Raw genomic sequence first — 11,309 nt, 5'->3', positions numbered from 1 at the left:
GGTTGAACGGGAGTATGAGACCGTTTCCAAAGCAGCTCTTCACAAGTGAGGTAGCGGAAGATTTCCGCTACTTCAAAACAAATACGAGCACTGCTATGCGGTGTACGAAAGCAGTGCTTCCAAGCTGAACGAAGACATCGACAGTGTGTCCGTCTCCAACTCACAGGCAAGAGCAGCTCCGCCGACAGAGACATTCTCGAGGGGCTGCAGTCTTCCGCCATACAATCTTCGACGGAGATTATCTGCGCTGGCCCCCTTTTCGTGACCTGTTTGAGGCTATTTATGTGAATAATTAGAGATTAACTCAAAGCTTTTCCACTTAAACGCCAAAACTAGCGGCGAAGCTCACGCCATTGTTACGAAGTCTCCGCTAACTAATGATGGGTTACAATCCGCTTGGTCAGCGCTTCAAGATCGCTTTGAGAATAAGTGACCTTCAGAGCACAATCCAAGGGTGCTTGATAGCCCTTGAACATTCGCAAGTTTCCAGCCCGTGCCCTGATAGACTCAGTCTCCGAAGGCACTTTCATTTAAGAGAGGCTTGCCAACCGAATCAAACTTCCTTTTCAAGCCGTAACAACAAGAGTCACAGGGTGTGTCATTTCCAGATGGGCACTCCGGCCAAGCCAACGGATATTCTTCCGTCTGTCCTGCTGTCAAGCTGGAGGCCAAACGTTTGTGGGTCTTTATTAGGACAAGAGACCATTTTCGGGTGGATTTTAACCGGCCCAGTGTCTTCATCCACTAGTATGGTTTCGTCCTTTACCACACAGGTATCCATATAATCTGAACCAACCATGGAAACACTTCTCACAACATTTTGGGAGGTGGAGGATCTTACATGTAGAGTGGTAAAGGAGACGGACAAGTTGTATGAAGACATTTTCGTCCGAACAACTACCAGATCCTGTGACGGGAAATATATAGTATCCCTACCCTTCAAGGATTCTGAGCACATTGACTTGGGGTATTCCAGGAGTTCCGCTCAAGCACAGTTTCTGAGGAATGAGACTCGCTTAAAAAAGGAGCCCGTTCTCAAAGATACCTATGACTCAGTGATCGATCTTGGCCATATGAAGCCGGTGCCTCCAAATACCGACACAATAAATTTCTACCTATCCCATCACGCAGTATTCAAGCCCGAAAGTGCGACGACGAAAGTTCGCGTAGTTTTCAACGCATCTAGTCCTTCTTAAAATGGGAACAGCCTTAATGACATCCTGTATCCAGGGCCAGTACTGCAGTCCAATCTCACTCTTCAAATCCTGAAGTGGCGGACATTTAAATTCGTTCTGAATGCCGATATCACCAAGATGTATTGGCAGATTCGCCTAAACCAAGAACACACCCCGTTTCAGAGAAAATGGCCAAGGGGATATAGCTGACTTTGAGCTTCAGACTGTCACGTTTGGAGTGAATTGTGCCCCTTTCCTGGCCCTAAGAACACTGCAGCAACTGTCCGACGATGTCAATGCCCAATATCCACGGGCGTCGCAAATAATTTTAAACTACATGTATGTCGACGATGTGCTGGCAGGAGCCCATACAAAAGCTGAAGCTATTTTAGCCATTAAGGAGTTTCGAGCAGCTCTGATCTCAGCTGGATTCCCTCTCCGCAAGTGGACATCGAATGAAAGTGCACTCCTTAAAGCACTTCCCAAAGAGCACCTACTTTCAAGTGATTTCCTTGATCTCGACGAGGTCAGCACCACTAAGACTCTGGGAGTACGGTGGAACGCTACGGACCTCACAACAGAGAAATTTCCCGCAGCATTCGCTCGATTCGTTTCGCGAAGAGGGTGACCTCGACAAGTTCAGTCGGACAATGGAAAGACCTTTGTTGGTGCGGCCGCAGTGCTGTCTCGTGAATTTCTGCAAGCTGTCTGTGACGAACGCGACTTCTTTGGCAGTTCATACCCCCAGGAGCTCCGCACATGGGAGGATTGTGGGAAGCTGGAGTTAAAAGCTTCAAAGCGCTTTTTTATAAATCCACAGCCACTCGCAAGTACACGTTTGAGGAACTTTCCACACTGCTGGCCAAGATTGAGGCCTTTCTGAATTCGCGTCCACTCGCCCCGATGTCCGAAGACCCCACAGACTTGTTAGCACTCACGCCAAGTCATTTTCTCGTGGGTGGACCCCTTCTCGCCACCGTCGAACCCGAAATAAAGGGTGCGTCCACGTCAATTATCAACCGGTGGCAGCACCTTAAGGCCCTTCATCACCAATTCCGCCTGAGATGGAAGGAAGAGTACCTCAAGGAACTCCATAAGCGAACAAAATGGCAAGTCCCCACACGAAATCTCAACGTGGGCGAAATGGGTATCATCAAGGACGACAATCTGCCATCCAATGAGTGGCGACTCGGCAGGAATGATTTCGTGTTTCCCGGACTCGATGGTCATGTCCGAGTGCTCAATATTCGCACTGCTCGGGGGATCGTAAAGCGCCCTGTCGCAAAAGTCGTATTGCTTCTGGGGGCGACCTCCAAAAACCTCAATAGCCGGCCGTATCCCCACTCCGTAATGTTTTTTCCGCTAGTTCTAAGTCATAGATTTGACTCCATGCTAATTCTCTCTTCTGTATCCTACTCCAGTTTATAAAAAATGTTCCCACGTCTACGTAGCGCCGTCGAAATGGAGAGCAGGCGAACACGAGGTATAAACTCCTACCGTTGCCGAGTCTGCCACGGGGCGTGTCGCCGTGGCGATAGGTGCAAGATTTGCAACGGAGAGCACCACACACTCTTGCATATGCAAGAGCAACCGATGCTTCGACGCCGTTCGCGTCAGTTGACACCTCCCTCTCGTCTCTTCTTCCTCTCCTCGGCATGCTTCGGCCGCTGCTCATCACTCTTCGGCCTCTCCTCGGTACTCTTCGTCCTCTTCACGAACCGCTGCATTCGCCACGGAATTCGTATATCCAGCTGTTAAGTCCCTGTTAACTTCCGAGCAAAACCACACGGAAACTTTCCGCGTGCCATTAGGCTGGCGTATTCAGATCCGCAAGTCCAGAAATAATTTTAAAATACAATGCAAATTGCAAATTTAAACATCAGCGCACCAAATAAGAACTACATATTCCTAAGATTAATTTTAAGCAATGCTTTTTTTGTTTTTTCATCACAAGTAAAAGAACACCTATTAGTTTAAAGTTAGTCTTAGTTTATGAAACAGCATTCTTGTTTAAAATACCATCCAATTTTTTATTTTAAATTATTGTCTAATATCTTAAGAATAATTCTTCAAAGTTATGCGTAGTTGAAAGGAGGTCATTTGTATATTAGTATCAAAAAGTGTGAACCACCCTTCTGAAAAGAGTCTTTTTAAAATCCGTGTACACGATAAATCAAATTCTACAGGACGAAACGTTTTGAAATTTGGCACGTAACTTCTTTAACCAATTCTACAGGTCTTTATATAGGTACTTTTTTCATTTTAAATTTTATTATACTTTTTAATCAAAAATAATCTGTTTTAAAATCAAAAATCGACATTTTGACTTCCAATTTTTTAAATAATCAGCAAAAATTAAAAAAATAGAAACGAAACGTAAGAACTCAGGGACAGTTTTTTTGTTGTATATCGGATAATTCTGTGGACAGTTTAGATGCACACAGGAAACCAACTTTTTTTTGAGGACTTTCGGGAGATTGTTCCGGGCTTAATAAAAATATTTTGTTCTTTAAAAGGTATATTTTTTGGTTCTCAAAAGCTTAGAATTACAATTTTATTTTCATGAAAATCGTTGCGCCAAAACGCCGACTGCGATAATATATGTATATCCAAGTTGGCCAAGTTTGTTTCAGTTATTATTAATTTTACTTATTATTATTATTATTATTATTATTATAATTATTATTATTTATTATTTTATATTTCTCTTTTTGAGAAAATGCGAAATATTTATTAGCACGATTACTCTAACAAAATTTTAACCAACGGTAAGTAATACTTTAATACACATCGTCTTCCATCGAGAAATCCAAGGTTTCATTAGCATAAAGTGAACTGAAATGAGAGAATTTAGAATAGTTTAACATTATAGACAATATTAAATATACATACTTTACCGCTCTGCTTGTAAAAAAAACAATTCGTTTTAATTTCTTGTTGTAAAAGAAATAATTAAATGACCATAAACAACCTGGCTCCCCAAATGGGTCAGAGCTCAGATCCGGATTATAACTGTATATGTCACAATCTGATAAATTCACTTCGTCATCCACAGCTGACCATAACGGCTGGCGTAAAACTTGATATTGATCTCCAGCTAATGCCGATAAATTCGAATGGATTGAGTTCATAACCCACTGTAGTGATGGCTCTTTGCTAAATTCATGCGACTAAAAAAAAATATATATATATTTAAATTTATAATTTTTAAGATATTAGAAGTGAAAAAAACTTCGGGAAACCGAAGCTCATAGTGCTATACAATTTACAATATAAACACACAGAGGTTTCTTTAGATAAAGCTTCAATAATAATGTAAGTACAGACGTACTTTTTAACTCATAAACAATAAATAAAGGTAACTGCGGCGCGCCGCAATTTGTATACCCTTCCAGTTTTTTATTAGGTAATGATTATATAATTTTATTTTTACAGATTTACTGTTACAGTTTTACATTTTTGAAATAACACAAAATAGCAATGTCTCATATTAGATGAAAATATGTTAAAAGACGGCACAACTTATACAAAAATTTTATTGATAGGCTGAATATGAAGAAATTATTAGTGAAAAATTTGAACTGAACTCGTAAAGAGGTAAAAACTCAGTATGTCACCCCCAAAATTTTTAAAAATTGTAAATAGTGTTGTAATCCCGTAAAACTGAGGGCGTACAAACTCAACTTGTCGCGCCAAGGACCATCGGAGTATTAATATATTATCTATTCTATTTCGCTTTACTATGTTAAAATACTATTCTCTATATTATGTTAAAATATTATTCCTTTATATTATTGTTAATCTTTGGCTAGGACACGAGGTTAACACTAGCTAATATTTTAAGCCGAGACTCGACCCACGGAAAAGTCCCCCCTCTAACGCGGTATCGCACTCTTACGGCCGCGATCGATATTCCAATCGATAGCGGCGAACTAGTTCATCGAACGTGACGCTTTGCTGAAGTGCCACCACTAGATTTCTCTCTCTTCCGTTTTGCCATTCGCCGAGAGTGGACGCGTGTTCGATCGCCCCAGCGGTTTCAGAAGTCTCACCGCGTAGAACTCACACATCTCCGCGTAGAACACCACAGTGGTTGATTCCATAGGCCAAAAATATAAAAACGAAATTCTGAATATGGTCACTGTTTATGATACATTTAGTACTTAACAGAGCAATAAAACGAACTGTAATTCAATTTTTGCTCTATCTCTTTCGTACGAGCTACAAATAGAGAGAGAAGAGGGACAAAGAAAACACGTGGTCGTAGCAGTGAACGAAGCTTAAAAATTAGACTGCACAAAGAAATTGAATTTTTATATAAAATCGCGTCCAATCTTAATCTAATAAAATGAATTTTGAAAATGAAGGTATTTACGATAAAAATGAGTAATTTGTATGTCATAATATGTTGTGTTTTTGTTTTAAGGGTCCATTCTGGTTAGTTGGCCCAAAAAATAGGCCATTTCAGGAATTTTTTGTGGACAAAGGAAAAGACATAGAAAGTTCAAACTTGTCAGATATATTTATCATAGTTTAAGGGGTTATCCGGGTTTTGAAATTAAAAAAAATGAATTTTTTTTAAACTTTTTTATATAATACTACAGTGTCAGGAATGTTGTCCGAAAATTTCAAGTCGATCGAAGCAAAACTGTAGGAATGGGAGAAATTTAAAGCCCAGCGCGTCGTATGAGTCACAACCGGCAATTAAAACTTTAAACGCGTTTTTCTCAAAACCACTTTCTTGAAGTCGGTAGTCAAGATTTCTCGAAAACTATTGCACCGATCTACTTCTACTTTTGCACACTTCTTCTAGGCATGTTTTTGTTGTCGTTGAACGAAGGATTTTTTATATCTTCAATTACAACCGATTTTATAACCCAAAATATGGCCAAAATTGACGTAAAAAGTGAAATTTTTTATGAAAAACGCTCTCAAAAATTCAATTTTAAATTTTTTAACAAATCCTTCGTTCAAAGACAAGCCAGACACATAAGCTAACAGAAAAATTTTGGTTTTTTGATTTTAAATAAAAATTGACGGAGAAATCCTGCCCACCGCAAGGACATAATTTTTTTTTAGGGTTAAGTTCAACCCTCCCTCAACGGCTCATTTGTGAATATTTCTTGTTCAAAATGTTACAGAATTTAGCTCAAACCTTATGTATTAATGTAGAATAGATGAAATTTGTAAAATTGTCATAGGATCTTTTAAAAAAATGCTGGACAATAGGCCTTTTTATGTGGTTCTAAGCCCGGATAACCCCTTAAAGATGACAGCAAAAATTTCAAAATTTTTAGAGCATGTCCTGAAGCAGGACACAGGACGACGTAAGCCTCTGCAAAAAAAAAGGTACCCCTCTGGCAACCGTCCTGCAGGACGTGAAAATCGACTGAAACAAAAAATTCAAAGATGTTCTTGTTTAGTATTAATGTGGTTATGGAATAGACTACAATTATAAAAATTAAATAAAAAATAAACAAATTGCGGCTACTTAAAATTTTTTTTTCGTTTTTCTGAAAATTTTCTTCACTTTTTTGTTAACAAAAAATCCAATGTATAAGCTATCAATATAATTGTAGTCTATTCCATGGAGAGCTTCATTACGCGTATTCAAAAAAAAACATTAAGATTCGTTATTTCTCATTCGACCTTCATCGAGTGCAGACGTGCCTACGGACGAACGCTACGCGGGGTTTACTCTTGTAGTGTTTTTCATGGTAAAAAAGTAAATTCGGAACTCCAAACTACGTACTGCTAGTTAGGCCAAGCCCTACAGTGCGTATGACATACGGACACTAGTGCGTGAGACGTGTTTTTGAGCTGCAAAGTTCATTTATATGGTGCCACGCGTAACAAGCTCAAAATAATGAGCAGCGATCAGAAGAATAAGCGTAGAACCTCTGTAAACCAGAGAAACGGTTGTTTCTCTTACTTCTCAACTCGCGATATCGAAGCAGAAAAAACGTCTACAAAGCCCAACCCGGCTCTACTAACCGCCGATGGCAAGAGAGCGCGCTCTTGCTCACCCGCCCTACTCACTCAAGCACCTACATCTTGGAGCTACGAATGCCAAACCCCACCACCACCAGCTTTGATGGAAGACGCACCAACAACAAGCAGTGCTGCAATTCTTGCAAACGCAGCAAAAGCAACAAAAACAACTAAACCAACGACCAATATTGCAAAATCGGTGCCAACGGCCAACAAAATTGTTGCGCTGGTTGGGGACGGAAACTTTCATGTTGTTCCGCTTATTAAAGGGAACATTTGCGAAACAAAAATTCAAACCAAAACAGAAGAACACTTCCGGGCTGTGTCTAAATACCTGGAAGAATCCAAAAAGAATTTTTACACCTACCAACTAAAAAGCAGCAAGGGACTGCAAGTCGTGTTAAAAGGAATTGAACCAGACGTCGCCCGTTTTGAGATAGTGGAAGCCCTGAAAGGCAAGGGTTTCCTTGCCAAGAATGTCAGCAACATTATAAATAAAAACAAAAAGCCGCAACCACTGTTCAAAGTCGAACTGGAGCCAGAAATTAAAACCCTGAAGAGAAATGAAGTTCACCCGATCTACAAGTTGCAGTTCCTATTGCACCGAAGAATCACCGTGGAAGAACCGCACAAACGCAGCGGTCCTGTGCAAATTGCCAGGAGTATGGACATACAAGGACATACTGCACCCTTCGGTCAGTCTGCGTAGTCTGTGGAGACTTCCACAACTCCGCACACTGCCCTGCGAACAAAGAAGACCCCAACACGAAAAAATGTGGAAACTGCGGAGGAAACCATACAGCTAACTACAGAGGCTGCGTGGTCTACAAGGAGCTGAAGAGTCGCATGCGACGAGCAACAGCTACACGCCAACAAAATACACAAAATGTGTATTATAATTCAAAAACTACTCCAGAAGTATTTTTTGCCAAAGCAGCCAGATCCTCTTTTGGTCCGCTAAATGCCCCCACGGGCATCTCCTACGCCGAAGCTCTACGGACAGGTATGTAAAATCCACTCCCCTCAAACTCAGTAAATGCTCAGCAGGCCCCAGGGCAGCCACAAAACAACCTGGAATCCATGATGGTGACCATGCAACAAAGTATGATGGAACTCATGTCATTTATGAAAACGACCATGCAAACGGTTGTCCAAAATCAGAATATGGTGATACAGCTGCTTGTAGCACAACAGTCAAAATAATCAATGTCCAATCTACGTATATCCACGTGGAATGCCAACGGCGTCTCACGGCATAAACTCGAACTAACACAATTTCTAAACGAAAACCACATCGACGCCATGCTACTGGTTGAAACGCACCTCACAAGCAGATACAACTTTCATTTAAGAGGTTATACCTTCCACCGCACAGATCATCCAGATGGTAAAGCCCACGGCGGGACCGGCATCCTTATCAGAGAACGCATTAAACACCACTTTCACCAAAGGTTTAGAACAAATTACTTGCAAGCTACGTCCATTAAAGTGCAGTCAGGTAACGGCAACCTTTGCATTGCTGCTGTCTACTGCCCACCTCGCATGACAAAAAACATCCCACGCAATTTAATAAACGCCAAGGCCCTTCCGCACCTTTCTTCAGATCACTCGCCGCTGTTGATAACCCTCCTTCACAGCCCATAAACTACGGATCGCCCCTAGGCTGACGTCGCACAGAACAAATTGGATGAAATACAAAAAGTATGTGAGTTCTCACATTGAGCTAGCCCCCCAGCTCAATACTGAAGCCGACATCGACTCCTCCACCTGCGCTCTGGAAGATGTACTTGTGACTGCAGCCAAGATCTCAACACCACAACAGACGGATGTGCAAAAAATCAAATTCAAAACGAACCAGCAGATTGAATTATCCAAGATTGATTATCCAAGAAAAGAGGCGTTTGCGACGGGCGTGGCAAACCAATAGATCGCCATGCTCAAAGCAACGTCTAAATGAAGCCACACGCAAACTAAGCCGGGCCCTGAAGCAAGGTGCCGAAAATGCACAATTAAGATATATTGAGAAACTTTCGCAAACCAGCACAAAGCATCCCTTATGGAGAGCTCACCCAAATTTAAGCTCACCAACTGAAACCGTCACCCCGATAAGAAAGTCATCTGGTTGCTGGGCCCGCAGCGACAAAGACAGAGCCGAAACTTTTGCCTCACATCTCCAGGGCGTTTTCCAGCCGAACTCTGCTGCACATCCATTTGAACTACCGCAAACCCAAACTGAAACGGAATCTACTCAAGCATCATTTCGTCCGGACGAGATCACGAAGGTCATCAGGGAACTGAAGCCGAAAAAGGCTCCCGGCGATGACTTAATAACTCAAAAAATGTTAACTGAACTTCCGAATTGTGCTATTGAGGTCCTCTGTGAAATCTTCAATGGGATCATAAGTCTCGGCCATTACCCAACTAAATGGAAAAAATCTATAATTATAATGATACCGAAGCCCGGAAAAGACCACACGATTCCATCATCTTACCGACCAATAAGTCTACTATCAGCTTTAAGCTGAAATGCACTCGAAATAAAATAATAACACGTAGACTTGTCGGGGTTTTACGCGACGTGCGTCGATATGTTTATTGTAGTAGGAGTAAATTGGTACTGGTCAATACAAAAGAAACTAAAGCTAGGGAGAGCGGATTGGAAGCTCTAGGACTGGAAGTCCGGAGGAAGAGGGAGAGAAAAGGAGAGCGTTCGGGATCACACTGCCTCCCGAAATTGAGCGCCTTTCTGGCGTGAACATTCTCTCCCCCCCCCCCCCCCCCCCCCCCCCCCCCCTTGCGAGGATACGCAGCAAAAGTACCTGGAAGGATTAGCTCTGGAAAGCGTTGGATAACGCTGAGCACTCGTTGGTATGGAGAAGAGTGTGGTGATCCTGTCCACACGACTGGCATCGGTCTTTACTACGACACGATCCCCCGGAATGGTGGTGGGCCAGGCAGTTGACGCAGTACTTCCTGCCGATGACTGTCTGGAGCCGTTTCTTCGCATCAAGCCGGAGAAAACGGTGGCACTTCCGAAGAGGATGGTTCCCTTGGCAGACTCGGCATTGGTAGGATAAAATACCTCGGGAACGTCTGCTCTTGCTGTCGTCGTACGGAACCCAGTAATTGGAATCGGCAGAAGTGGTCACTCGTGTGGAGAACGAGGAAATTCTTTGGATGGGTGCAGGAATTTGTGGTGCGTCATCACGAGGATTCGGAACACTGGATGAAGTGTTGCTTGGATGCAACAATGTGTGATGCCGACCGTGACAAGTAAGACAGCTGTGGGCGCTTGTGCAATTACGGAGTGGATGACCGCTTGCAAAGCAATTTAAGCACAACTGCTTTTTCTGGATGTAAGATGATCGATCGACTATCGTCATCTGAAGGAAGCGTGGACACAAACGCACTGGATGGTTCTCTGCAGAACACAAATCGCATCTTTTGGATGTGTGAACAATCCGCGTACTAAAGGATTGTAGTACTTGTGGCGACTGGTTGGAGATTGTCGGTTTCGACGAACGGAGGCATATCGTAGGAGGCTGGAGAGAATCGATGGTTTCCAGAGTTCTATGGCGCTCAGTAAGGAAAGAATCGAGTTCTAGCCACGACGGAATATCGGTTTTATTTGTTAAGGATTGCTCCCATAAGGAAAGCGTCAGCTTTGGAAGCTTCGTGGAGCACAAATAAACCAGGTGGCAGTCCCAGTTATCCGTAGGAAGGCCGGACAGAGTTAGGGATGTGAGGCAATTTTGAATTGTATTTTGCAGCTCCTTCAAGGCTGCCGAGGACTCACGTTCAATGGACTGAATGTTCAACAATTTCTTCAGTTGGCTGTTTACCAACGCGCGTTTATTTTCGAAGCGCTCAGATAGGTTTTTCCATGCTGAGCGGAAACCGTCGTTGGTCAGTGGCGAATTTGAAACTATGGAATGAGCTTCACCACTCGTCTTGGCATTTAAATAGAACAACTTTTCTACAGGGGTCAGCGTAGGATTGTCGATATAGACCGCTGTGAAAAGGTCCCGGAAAGTCGGCCAGCGAAGATAATCGCCCGAGAAAACTTCCGTTTCGCACGGAGGAAGCCGACAGCCAGACGGAAAGGAATTTTGGGGCGCAGGAGGTTCGACTGGAGCTGCTTTA

General features: G+C 42.6%; 2 protein-coding genes across 5 annotated transcripts in view; one reads left to right on the top strand and one right to left on the bottom strand.

Moving 5' to 3' along the window:
* Positions 1-797: 797 nt before the first annotated feature.
* On the top strand, positions 798-2,547 carry LOC138928647 (uncharacterized). The gene is made up of 3 exons (XM_070286014.1): positions 798-1,146; positions 1,996-2,441; positions 2,542-2,547. Exons 1-3 carry the CDS (start codon positions 798-800, stop codon positions 2,545-2,547), a joined length of 801 nt encoding a protein of 266 aa, XP_070142115.1.
* Positions 2,548-3,675: 1,128 nt separating this feature from the next.
* Positions 3,676-11,309, bottom strand: part of Maf1 (repressor of RNA polymerase III transcription Maf1) — a 38,139-nt gene continuing 30,505 nt past the window's right edge. For all 4 annotated transcript variants that reach the window (XM_041777483.2, XM_041777482.2, XM_041777481.2 and 1 more), the window contains exons 4-5: positions 4,068-4,345; positions 3,676-4,010 (exon numbers count right to left, since the gene is read on the bottom strand). In XM_041777483.2, the coding sequence (XP_041633417.1) occupies positions 3,956-4,010; positions 4,068-4,345 (333 nt within the window). In that variant the 3' untranslated portion in view covers positions 3,676-3,955. The remainder of the gene's footprint in view (positions 4,011-4,067; positions 4,346-11,309) is intronic.

This window comes from Drosophila kikkawai, chromosome 2L (genome assembly GCF_030179895.1).
Source record: "Drosophila kikkawai strain 14028-0561.14 chromosome 2L, DkikHiC1v2, whole genome shotgun sequence".
Classification (NCBI taxonomy): Eukaryota; Metazoa; Arthropoda; class Insecta; order Diptera; family Drosophilidae; genus Drosophila; species Drosophila kikkawai.
The sequence above is the reverse complement of the archived record's forward strand: the minus strand, read 5'-3'. Positions and strand labels throughout refer to the sequence as shown.

What these genes read in the sequence shown, in the direction of transcription:
- LOC138928647 (XM_070286014.1), top strand. Translation starts at nt 798, where the DNA reads ATGGAAACACTTCTCACAACATTTTGGGAGGTGGAGGATCTTACATGT. An exon ending in CGCAGTATTCAAGCCCGAAA is followed by an intron (nt 1,147 to 1,995) that starts GTGCGACGACGA and finishes ATAAATCCACAG; the next exon opens with CCACTCGCAAGTACACGTTT.